Here is a 13,091-nt window from a genome sequence, read left to right on the forward strand (position 1 = left end):
AGTGATAAGTACCCTGCTGAACTAGTTTATACCAGTAACGTTATATATTTCCAGGCTTGTTAAGGCAGGTTGGTGTTCTGGTTTAGAGAAGCTTCAGTAGGTGACCAGCATGATTAATTAAACTTTTCTTTAAAACCAGTTGACCAGATTATTTGATGTTTTCAGCCAGGTAACACACGCATGATTAACCATGATTGTTAATTTTACTTGAATTCAAGATTTGTTGTGAATTAGGTCATGAAACTAAAAAAAAAAGACTTGTTTGGTGGGACTTATAAATAATACAGGCGTGTCTTCTTGCCACCTTATAATGAGCGAAAAGGTACAGAAAACTTCATTATTATGTTCAAATAAAGATGTATTATAGATATTATGGCATACACGCCCTTATCTTCCCTTCGAAATAGCTGGGTGTGTGCAAAGAGCTTGCGGTTGTACTGAATTTTCAATTTTTACTGGTATTAAAAAGCATGTTATCTTCTAATGAACAGCACCAGGCTGTGCTCATCTCTTCTTGTAATTTAACTGAAGGCTTATATTCATGTTCTTATCAGACCTGATTATACAGTAGTCTTGCTGTACATTTGAATCAGGCAGTGGAGTCAACACCCTCTCTTGTGGTATCAAGCTAAATTAAGCCGAATAATGAACGGCATTGTAGCGCATGCACCCTTTCAGCTTTCACAATGTGCTTTTGTGACCCAACACCCGATCGGCATGTGCCTGTTTGCCCACTTATACAGTAGTTGGATAAGAAATTTCTTCTTTTCATAATTTGGTTTAATATGCATAATATATAATATAATTATATTGTATGATTTTATCTAATGTTCGTAGGAGCTTGTTGTTTTGAATTTTATAATGAAATTTGATTGGCGTTTGCCTGTGCAAAAGTTGCATGTTAAAAATGCCGTTTTCTTCAATCCAACACTGGGTCAAAAATTGACCGAGAAAATGTTTAGATGTGACCCAACCATGCATTTTGGGTTAAAACAACCCAGCATTTTGGGTTAATACAGCTCAGCATATTGATTGTGTTTGTCCCTTTTTGATCCACCGCTGGGTTGAAAATAACGCAGCATTTTTTAAAGTGTCACCATCTTGCTAGAGGGTTACCAGGTGTACAATATATTGGAGCTTTTCCATTGCTTAGTACCCCACGGTTTGGTTTAGGTCGGCTTACTTACGTAAGCTTTTCCCATAGATATGTATAAAGGCTAGATGTCCCGCCTGCGCTGCTGGCCAATTGAGTGGAACGTCCGCATTTGGCGGCCATCTTACAACAGAGCGCTCGCTTACTCGTAGCATTGAGTTTAATGGTGCATTAAAAAATGAAGCAAATTATGGTCATTTAAAAGTACCTGCACCACTAAACTTAATGCTACGAATGAGCGAGCGAGCTCCCCGTGGTAAGATGGCCACCAGGTGAAGAGGTTAGAGACTCCGCCGTAACACATCTAGCCTTTATACATATCTATGGCTTTTCCACTAGGTGAAGTATGTAGTACTCTATACTTTTTTAGTACCACCTCGGTCGGGGTTCCAAGCCATAGATATGTATATAAAGGCTAGATGGCTCAAGGCGGAGTCCCTAACGGCATCACCTGGCGGCCATCTTACGACAGGGCGCTCGCTCACTCGTAGCATTGAGTTTAATGGTGCAGGTACTTTTAAATGACCATAACTTGCTCAATTTTCTACCGATTTTCAAACGGTTTTGGTTTTTACAAACGTTATTAACGTGGCTATAATTCTGGATGCTTTAACATGTTTCATGAATTTATTTTTTATTTTTAGTATAGGTATGCAGTGTCATAGGTACATCTTTGACGTTTATAACAAACCAAACCGTTTGAAAATCGGTAAAAAATTAAGCAAGTTATGGTCATTTAAAAGTACCTGCATCATTAAAACTCAATGCTACGAGTGAGCGAGCGCCCTGTCGTAAGATGGCCGCCAAAATGCGGACGTTGCACTCAATTGGCCAGCAGCGCGGACGAGCCATCTAGCCTTTATATACATATCTATGTTCCAAGCAACCTGAGCTGATACCGAAACGTGAGGCGAATACACTGTAGATCACGGATTGGTCTGAGAGAATCGTTACTACCAGCGTCATCGCTATAATGTAAACGATTAGCTTTACCCTCGTGCTAGCTTGCGCTGTCTCGAGCAAACATGTTGTCACCTGTGCTCTGCTATAAGTTCCCAAACTCGGTTTGAGCGATGAAAACATCCACAGGTTGAGAATCAGGAACACCATAACAGTTTTTTTCCAAACTTGCAGTTTGTGGCGGCACATTCGCGACGTGCACGTCTGCATATATGCTTATTAAATCCAACTTCAATGAGGCGGAGCGCGTCAACTGGGTGTTTGTACAGAAACTGTCATGTGAGACAGAGGTAGTGATAAACGCGATGTGCAAACATCTGTTTGTGGTGGTCAATTTTAATTTTGTTAAATAAATGAATGTATGGAATGTACAACGACGCTCTCACTTGTATGATGTCTCAGCAGTGGATAGCGCAAATATAACGACACGCCTATAATTCGAAGTGTTACTAAACTCGATGGAAAAGCTAACCAAGCCAAAGTGATTTGAGCTGACCCGACTTGACCCAAACCAAACCGTGGGGTACTATGCAATTGAAAAGCGCCATAAGATGGTGTAGTTTTTAGATGGTTATGGTCCCACCTTTAATTTAAGTCTATGGGATTCTTTCAATTGTTAATTCGTATGCTGTTCCAAAAACAAATATTTGTTCATTTGTAATTAAATAAGGATGCTTTCTGTATCGCTCACCAGTAAATATTCACAAAGGGCTTTCAATAAATTAGATCCATCCCTGTGTGTTTATTTGTGTGTGGTTATGTGTGTGTGTTCAAGGCTGAATATATAATAAATGTTTTACACGTGCCACAAGCCATGACAATAGAGTGAAATTCGACTCTGGGAGGCTTAATTATTCTCAGGTTTCCCATCACCATTGAGTCGTGCTGCCTTATACATCAATGCAGGGTTAATGTTTTGTAAAATACTAGCTTTTGATATAGAGAGCATTTTTATCTAATAGCATCAGATACTGTAGTTTGCATGCTTTAGCTAAATGGTAGAGCATTGCATACTCAAGATGTATAATGCACTTTAAATAAAAACATCTTAAAGATGCATGAATGTTATGTAATGAATCAAACATGTAGATCTGTGTTGTTTCAAAGTGGCATTTTCTAAATACAGCTTACACATATAGAGACTATGACTTACATATGCACGTGTTTCAAACCCAAGGGCATATATGATGTCAAGTTACATTATCATCTGTGTATGCATCATTACAAGAAGGTCGCGGATACAGTACAGTACACAAGGCTGCTACTTGTCAGTAAATACGAATTGAAGTATTTGTTTTCAAAAGTGTTGCAAGATATCTCCCGTAAATTTTCCTACTCCACCCTAAATTTCGAAATTCGTCTCATCGTCTCACTTTCCCAACAACTGGAAGTGCGACTTTTTCTCATTATGTTGCATAATTATACTGACACATTTTGCAGGTCACCGTGAATCAACCGGCAGATGCAGTAGACGTCTGGCGCCATGGCTTCAGATGCAAGTCACATGTTAGAAGCAGCTTTGGAACAAATGGACGACATCATTGCTGGTAAGAATGAGAATATTTATATTTTCATTAAATACAATCTTAAAACCTCTCTTTGAACTTATCATAATAATCATGTGAATATCAAAACAATGCTACTGTGCATGCAGGAACACAAACCGGATATTTCAAACTAGCAGTTTTAGTTTTTGCAAAAAATGGGTTGGGAAAATGCGATCTTCCTGTCTGTTCCCGATTATCCGTTCTTCCGGATGTGGTCAGATAAGGATCTGCTCCTATACAGTGTTTTCATAACTTATCTTTTGATCTGTTCACGCAATTCCGTGTTGGATATATAAAAAGCGGGAGACTAAAATAAAGCTTTGAAAAGTTTGAATATAACTTCACAGATTAAGCAATTTGTTAGAAAAACGCTGTGTACTGTTATTTATTATCATTTATCCATCTCAGTGTAATAATATGAATATATTTAAAATGTTGCAATGTAGAATGTTGCACAGTGTTAAAATTCACAAAGCAGATTATTAACAGGCAGTTTGGTGGGGTTTGGAAAAGAGAGGATGTGGGGGCTGTGTAGCCCCTTAAGCAAGCTCAGCGATTGCCAACATGATTTAACTAATAGAGGATAAATGTTTAATGTGAGCTGCCAGCAAATTAAGGTTTGGGGGGACGTTTGCCATCTAAGATAGACAGCATGAAGAGGCAGTGTGCTTGGGTAATCTGTCAGTGACTTTTGGTTTGACAAAATATCTTGAGTATTTATTTAACATGAGTTTTAATAACCAGTTACATAACCTGAGGTTGTATTACTGTAAGACTTTTGAAATATTTAAAACATAAACTTTACTGGGTATTGAAGAAATAGTTTTTGTCATTGTTTACTCACCCTCAAGATGTTACAAACCTGTATACATTTCTTTGTTCAAAAATTAAAATACAATACAAAAAAGTGGATAACCAAACAGATCTGGGGCAACATTTGCTTCCATAGTACTGTATTATTGTTTTCAATAGAAGTCAATGGTGCCCCAGATCTGCTTGGTTATAAACATTCTTACTTTGTATTCACCAGAACAAAGAAATTTGGAACAAATTAAAGGCAAGTAGATAATGGCAGATTTTTATTTTGTCTGTCTATTGGTTTTAAGTTTCAGAGAGTAGATCTGTTTTGTGAAAGTGTTTAATATATTGAAGGATTAGTAAGAGCTTCTCAAGGTTCTCCAAATGCTTCCACCTGCTGGTGACTATTGTAACCTTTCATTTAGCACTTGTTTATTCTGTTTATAGGTATTAAGTTCAGCCATATTAGCGTTGTTAACTGTTAAAACAATAATGCTCATTTAATGCATTCTTTAATAATATGTATTCATTATGAGTAAACAGAATTGTTGCCTGTTTAATAAGTTGAAAGTCCATTCGCTTCAAAGCTTTTCCAGCACATTTCTCCGCAACAAGGATTTGGAACTATCCATCTCTGTAGCACCAACAGTGTGGGATGAGTTAAGCTCTGAAGTTTGGTACTTAAACTAAACCCTGCCATGATATTAAGTAGTGCTCAGCCGTGTTTATTGCGAGGTCTCTTTCACGCACGTTACAAGATATGTGCCAAATATTTTTTATATGATTATTATCTGTGTTATCATCAATAACTCTGAATATATGACCCTGGACCACAAAATCAGTCATAAGGATACATTTTTTGAAATTGAGATTTATACAAAGCTGAATAAATAAGCTCTCCATTGATGTATTGTTTTTTAGGACAATATTTTGCCGAGATACTATTTAAAAATATGTAATCTGAAGGAGCACACATTTGTCCAAATGAAGTTCTTAGCAACTGCATCCCGTCACAAAAATTTTATATATTTATGGTACAGTAGGAAATTTATAAAATATCTTCATTGAACATGATCTTTACTTAATATTCTAATGATTTTCGGCATTTTTCGCTTTGTTACAAATACCTCATGCTACTTAATGTTTTTGGTCACATATATAACAGAAATATGTTGTTTTGTTATTGGGATGGCACAGTTAGGAAATTCCCTTAGGGCATCGTTCCGTAACAGGCACAGCCGAAACTTCTTCATTAAAGGAACAAGTGAGGTCATTACAAGCCAACCAAGAAACTTGCGCCTGAATGCACAATTTGTGAAGCTATGTACAGTTATTATCATTCCAGATCCATGACTAGCAGCACTTTTTTTATGTTGGATTCCAACCAATTTAGTTCACTTACATTATGTTGTTAATGCTAAAGTGTATAATTTTTTCTATGTTAAAATACTTCCATTACTTAATGCATTCATACTTTGAAATCCCCAAAAAGTGCAAACCATTGCTCTGTTTGTTTATAAGTCATCCGTGGGGACTGAAATGACCCTCTTCTTACAGTATTTACAATAATATATAATGACATCGTTTTGTGCCATTTACAATTATGGAAAATATACAAAGTTCAGGAGATTGCAAAAGACAAAAACTGACACCAAGGCCCTTATCCAGTGTCAACTGTCTTGCTGTCTCAGAAGTGTTGATTTTGGCGTAAACTAATAAAACAATGTCATCAGATAGTGTTATAGTACGGTAGTGTTATAGTATCCTAATGGTTACCAGATGTCCTGGTGCTTTCTGTAAGTGTGTTGCTTTTCATTGTGCACTATGCAGATGTTGGATGTGTTGTAGTGCTGGCTGATGGAGGCGACACGTGGCTGCAATAGTGAGGGTGATGACTAATATGATATGATGATGTACGACATGGCGTGATGGTCCATCTCCTCCACTCTTCTTCTCTTTTAGTTTCGCCTCTTAAAGCACTATAGGGTCTCAGCTTCAGACTTGATGCAACTTTTTTGATTTAGTAAGCATTAATTAGATTTTCTTGCTTTACGGATATTTCAGCAAGAGTATCAGTATACAGGTGTTACTTCGAACTCGCATCTCCCACACATGCATCACTAGGCCTTATCCCGACTCCTCTACCTTATATTTAGCTCATTTTGCTCTTTTTGCTGGCTCCAAGGTTGCAGTTGAGTACAGTAATGGACTATATGATCTGGGTTCCCCCGTGAGCGTCGGGCCGCTACAGATTCTGCAGTTAGCCGAGGAGCTGCGTTTGGCTTTGGAGCTGCAGATCGGAGAGGAGGACCGTACCTCGCTGCGCTCCCAGCTGCCCTGCACCACTGCACAGATCCTGATAAACTGGTTGGAGAAAGGCTCGGTAAGCAGCGTTTCGAGCAAAATAGAGGGCTGCCTAATGATTAGTCGCGACTAATTGCTTGCAGAATAAAGTTTTTATTTACACAATATATGTGAGTGTGTATATATATATATATATATATATATATATATATATATATATATATATATATATATATATATATATATATACACACTCACCTAAAGGATTATTAGGAACACCTGTACAATTTTTCATTAATGTAATGGTGTGGGGGATGTTTTCTTGGCACACTTTAGGCCAATTAGTGCCAATTGGGCATCGTTTAAATGCCACGGCCTACCTGAGCATTGTTTCTGACCATGTCCATCCCTTTATGACCACCATGTACTCATCCTCTGATGGCTACTTCCCGCAGGATAATGCTGCATGTCACAAAGCTCAAATCATTTCAAATTGGTTTCTTGAAAATGACATTGAGTTCACTGTACTTATATGGCCCCCACAGTCACCAGATCTCAAGCCAAAAGAGCATCTTTGGTATGTGGTGGAACGGGAGCTTTGTGCCCTGGATGTGCATCCCACAAATCTCCATCAACTGCAAGATGCGATCCTATCAATATGGGTCAACATTTCTAAAGAATGCTTTCAGCACCTTGTTGAATCAATGTCCCGTAGAATTAAGGCAGTTCTGAAGGTGAAAGGGGGTCAAACACAGTATTAGTATGGTGTTCCTAGTAATCCTTTAGGAGAGTGTATATATAAATAAATATTTATTATATAAATATTTATTTTTCTTAAAATTATGCATCTATGTGTGTGTATTTATAAATGTACAAATATTATACACAGTACACCCACATATATTATGTAAACAAAAATTTTTATCCTTCAAACAATTAGTCGCAACTAATCATTAGGCAATTTGTATATTTTATCCTACATTTATCATTACACAAATTTATCATGGTGCAGTACTTTACACCAAAAAGTTATGTAATTAATCCTTAACTAACATGAACTTACCAACACTAATTAAACTTGAAGTTTTGATGTTTGTTGTCTGGTTAGCATGGTCTCATACAGTATCCTTAAGTTACAATCAACACATAAAAATACATTTTTATATAAATGTGACACTGTCTGTGAAATCCAAGTAAAATGGACACAAGTTATCAAGGGGACTATTTTCGGGCGCTGCATAATATCATTGCGTCCGCTGCAGCCATGTTACGGCAGCAAATTCCTTGATTATTACACCAGAATGAGAGTATAGTTCCTAGCCATATCGGGCTAGAAAATCGCAACTTTTAATTTTCAGTCTTAGTACACGATGTTTTAAATTGGAAAAATATAGAAACTCTTTGGTCATTTTTTAGCACGATGCTAATGGTCTAATCAGATTCAATGGATTATGCTAAGCTATGCTAAAAGTGGTACCGCCAGACCCGGAGATCAGCTGAATGGATTCCAAAACGTTTCCTTTCCATTAATCAAATGTTTAACTCTAGGGAAGCTGGAAAATGAGCATATTTTCCAAAAAAGTGGAGTGTCCCTTTAAAGTCCCAAAAAGTACAGATTCCAACTTAATGATGCATTATGGGTCTTTTCCCGTCTGCCCCGAGGTGACTTTCTGGCCCAACATTTGTCTGCATATGTATGTTGCTTGGCTGTTTTCGAAGACTTTGGTTCCCTCTGAGACATTGATAGGGCTGAGCTTCCTGCCTCTCTCCCTCTATATTTCTCTTTCCGCGAGGTTGTTTTCTCCTTATTTCACTTGACTCGCTCATATCTGACATCTCTTGCTGTGCTAAAATATGGTTTGGTCGCCTTTAGCCAGGCTTTGTCATCTCGTGTCTCCAGGGTAAGTCACTTCAGCTCATCTGTGATTTATGCTTGCATTTTTGTTTCGTATATCCGTGTATCCTCGCAAAATGAATATGTTTACTTGTCCTGCTGTTATCACAAGACCCATTTAGTTCATTATATTGGTAGTAAAATGCTTTCACATGATTCTGGTCAGCTGCCTAATTCGTAAATCAGTGAAGACTGGAAAACATACACTGTTGTAAGCAACCTGTTGGTGGAGCTCAAAGATCAATCAGGGGTCTTGGTTTTTGGAGAGGGGTTAAAGACCTCAGTCCATCTAAACACACACAGACGCTCGCAACCCTTTGAACTCTGTTTGTCTCTGAGGAAGATCAAACGCACATGGCTGCTAATTACAGCCGGTAAAAACAGTGCAGGAAATGCGATCACGTCTAGATAGCAAGACTGGAGCATTAAAGGCGCTGGATCTCAATTTGTTTTTACATATCGAATCTGGACCGTGTCTACGTGTAATGATGCTTGTTGACGACACGGCTGCAGAATAGAGATAAGAGAGGCGGGTTTATCTCATTGCTGATCTCAGACCTGTCTGAGCTTATCTGATCTAGGTATAACCGCACATGTGACTTTTTTGTGTGCGCAGGACGGGCGTTTGTCTGATAGTATTAAAATACATCTAGGATTGTTTATGTATGCATGCGCACATTTGTGTGTGTGTTCGGTGTGTCTGTCTGGTGTTGATCCAAGCTCACAGCTGTCAGGATCAGAGACTCAGCCAGGTGCAGCTCCACACTCCCAAAGCTCTCTGGATAAGTTGCATGCTCCGCTAATAAGACGCAGTCGCCTCTGCTTGATCTCGGGTTGCAACCTCTAATACTACTTGATAGCTCGACATAATCTCCCACATCACGGCCTCCCACTCGAGAATATCAGGGTTTTTTTTGGTTGCTTCGAGTAAAGTTCCCACAACTTCACATGCAGGATTTATAAGGAATAGCTCACATATTGTATTCATAATTTATCCACCCTCATGCGATCCCAGATGTTTATGGCTTCCTGTTTTGAACAAACATAATAATAAGCGGTCATGTTATTTTGTATGGGACTAAGCTAGTGGTGGGCAAAGATTTATTGCGTTTAATTGCATACAAAATAAAAGTGATTTTTTTTTAAATAATAGATGTGTGTGTTTTGCGTGTAATTTTTATGTATATTTAAACACACATACATTTATACATTTTCAAACTTTTTAATTTATATATAAATTTATATATATATATATATATATATATATATAAAATTGCTATATAAATTAAACGTTAAAAGTTTTGTGTTTAAATATACATAAAAATTACACACAAAACACACACATCTATTATTTTACGCAATAAATCTTTGCCCACCACTAGCTTAGTCCCATACAAAATAACATGATATAAAATATATATATTTTAGGGCTGTCAAAAGATTAATTGTGATTAATCACATACAAAATCACATAAAAAGTGCACAATAAATGTGTGTGTGATCTGTGTGTATATATTATGTATATATAAATAAATACACACATACATGTCTGAATTTCAGAAAATGTTATTTAGGTATATCTTTTATTTATTTTTATAATATAAAATATATATAAATATACATGTAAATATTTCTTAAATACAAACATTAAAGTGTATTTATATTTACATAATTACACACAGTGCACACTCATAAATTATGAAAATAACTTTTATGTTGTATGCGATTAATCGCGATTAATCTTTTGACAGCTGTGCCTAATTATTATGTAAATAAATAATAATAAAAAACTGTTTTACATAATAATTAAACACAACAGCACACACTCATATATTATGCAAAAACTCAGTTTTATTTTGTACACAATTAATCGCGATTAATCTTTGTCCACTACTTTAAGGCAAAGCTCCAAAAAGCACATACATCATCATTTAAAGTAATACAAAGAACTATAGTGGGTTATTAAATGTCTTTTGATCCGAAATTATACGTTTCTGAGAGAGAACAGTTCATATTTTGAGCTGGTGTCCATACATTACATTCATAGATATTTGCCCTGTATCTGAAAATGGGATACTGTGACAGTACTGAATTAGATTATGTACCTTCTTATCGCCCATTAAAAAAGTAGGTACTATATGAATATGGAAAGTATAAATAAATTCGGACGTACTACATCCCCCATGTTCATACATCATGTAACATACGTAGCAATTTAACCACAATCCTTCTTCTTCGTTGTATAACGTCTCTGCCGAGGGCTCAGATGATAGTAAAGTGTCCATCGAATGAACCCTTTGGGATCTTCCAGGAAGTAATATTCCATTTTTAAATACTATGAACACATTGAGTGCAGTAAGTTCAAATATGGGTACACGTTGATAACGTTGAATCTCATTGGTTCCTGCGTTTCTCGTGATGGAAGGCATTTGACAACTAGTCATAGTGCAGCTTTGCAATGTTGGCTCCCATAAGAAGATAACAGATAGAATTTTAATATTAAATTATATGAATGACTTTACTCAAGAAATGAAGTCATACACATCTGGTAAAGATTGAGGGTGTGTAGATAATGAGACATTTTTCAAATTTAGATAAACAATTTCTTTAACTCCAACTGTAGTGTCCCCAGAGTGACTGTGTCCGCACTCCTCTGTGTCATACTCATGACTCAAAACAGGAAGTACTCAGAGCAATACAGTATTAGCCGAGCGGGAGAGGGCGTAATGGGGGATGCCATAACTTGAGGCTTGTGGTAACCCTAAGGTTATACTGTATGTACGTTTATTTAAGAGTCTGCTTCATGACCGCAGCAGCAGACCTTTTACTGGTGTTTAATTTGACCACCACACATTTTAACATTGGAGTGGCATCTTAAGCTAAATGTCCTACAAGATCACATCACATTATAATATTGTTATCCAGTATTTGCAGAACCAAAAAATGTCTCTTTTGTTCCTGTGTCAGCTGTTTGTCCACAAGGCGGAAAACAGCAGGGTGGCTTGTAAAGATACAAGAGCATTACGGAATGGGCGAATGTCTTCCACAGGAAACGGGGTCTTGAGTCCAGTGATTTACAGTCATGAGTAAAAACAGATGGGGTGGTGCTGAAAGGCAGTGTTTCTTTAAAAGTCTCTCGCTCTCTCTCTCTCTTTCTCATGTAGAAAAAGACACTAGCTTGTTTCAGTTCAGACTTGCATTTGGACTTAAACCTAATTAGAGCCACTTTCCCACCAAAGGGGAAAACCAAAAGGCTGCAATAGGGAGCCAAGTGCAGAACGGGAGGGGTGAAGGAGAGCAAAGTTGATGAGAAACTGCAAAGAGAGAGAAAAAGTTTTAGCCGAAAGACATAGAAGGGACAGTGTTTGGTTGAGCGTAATGGGTGTGTAACTCGTGGACATTGTTTTCAGTCTCGCATTCAGCTTCTGTTGTTGTTTTGGCTGAACGGCAGACTTGGAGGTCTCGGTCAGACGTCTGGCTTTAGAAACGAGGTTTGTGCAGTTGTCTCAGTACGTTAGGAGGTCCCGTCGTTAGCAGCGAATAGAATGAGGAGGACGAGGAGAGGGCGGCTTTGGGAAACCGGGGGAGTGCATCACTGAATCTCAGCCTGCTGTTAGTGTCTCTCCCTCACTAACGGGTAGAGATGGGACTTGAGCATGGAAGAAAAAATTGACTTTTATAAGCATTTTACTTGGCTTAAAAAGGTAAGTTACTGTTTCTTTAAGAGGTTTTTTGGTGTGTTTGTCTTTGATGTTTTCGTTGTGGTGTTAAAAGTGTTCCTCTAGCTTAGTTGTTCGAATTTTGCATAAGCAGCACAAATGGTTGTGGATTCGATTTCTAGGAAACACACATATGATACCAATGTATAGCTTGAATGCAAGTCAATAAAACTAGAGATGCACCGATATTAAATTTTTCCACCGATAGCCGATTATTCAGACTGGCATCTGCCGATACCGATAGTTTGGTGGTTATATTAACTTGCATTAACTAAATTCTGAAGATTTCTTTACATTTTCTATACACAGAGCTTAAATTCATTGTATTTTCATGTTCTCTTTTCATTGACAGGATATATGAGCCATGACTATCGGCAGTTTTTAAATTATCGATAATACCGATTATTGGCCGATATATCGGTGCATTTCTAGATAAAACCATCTGCTTGATTGATGAATGTAATGTATTGTAAATGCAAAGGTTTTGGTTTCGAATCCCAGGAAATGCATATTGATTAATGTTTTGATTGACAGGATGTATGAGCCATGACTATCGGCAGGGTTTTTTTTAGTGCTGGGCAAAGATTAATCGCGATTAATCGCATACAAAATAAAAGTGATTTTTTGCATAATATATGTGCGTGTACTGTGTCTAATTATTGTGTATATTTAACCACACACACATTCATATATTCATTTCAGAATTGTTTTACTTA

At 37.3% G+C, this 13,091-nt stretch overlaps 1 protein-coding gene across 12 annotated transcripts in view; it reads left to right on the forward strand.

Annotated features, from left to right (window-relative positions):
* Positions 1-13,091, forward strand: part of ppfibp2b (PPFIA binding protein 2b) — a 65,859-nt gene that overhangs the window by 10,408 nt on the left and 42,360 nt on the right. For 11 of the 12 annotated variants that reach the window (XM_073868627.1, XM_073868626.1, XM_073868630.1 and 8 more), the window contains exons 2-3: positions 3,554-3,654; positions 6,630-6,841. In XM_073868627.1, the coding sequence (XP_073724728.1) occupies positions 3,597-3,654; positions 6,630-6,841 (270 nt within the window). In that variant the 5' untranslated portion in view covers positions 3,554-3,596. Of the gene's footprint in view, positions 1-3,553; positions 3,655-6,629; positions 6,842-11,823; positions 12,361-13,091 lie in introns of those variants that run through there. The other variant, XM_055193118.2, reaches the window with a different exon arrangement.

This window comes from Misgurnus anguillicaudatus, chromosome 6 (assembly GCF_027580225.2).
Source record: "Misgurnus anguillicaudatus chromosome 6, ASM2758022v2, whole genome shotgun sequence".
In the NCBI taxonomy this organism is placed as follows: domain Eukaryota; kingdom Metazoa; phylum Chordata; class Actinopteri; order Cypriniformes; family Cobitidae; genus Misgurnus; species Misgurnus anguillicaudatus.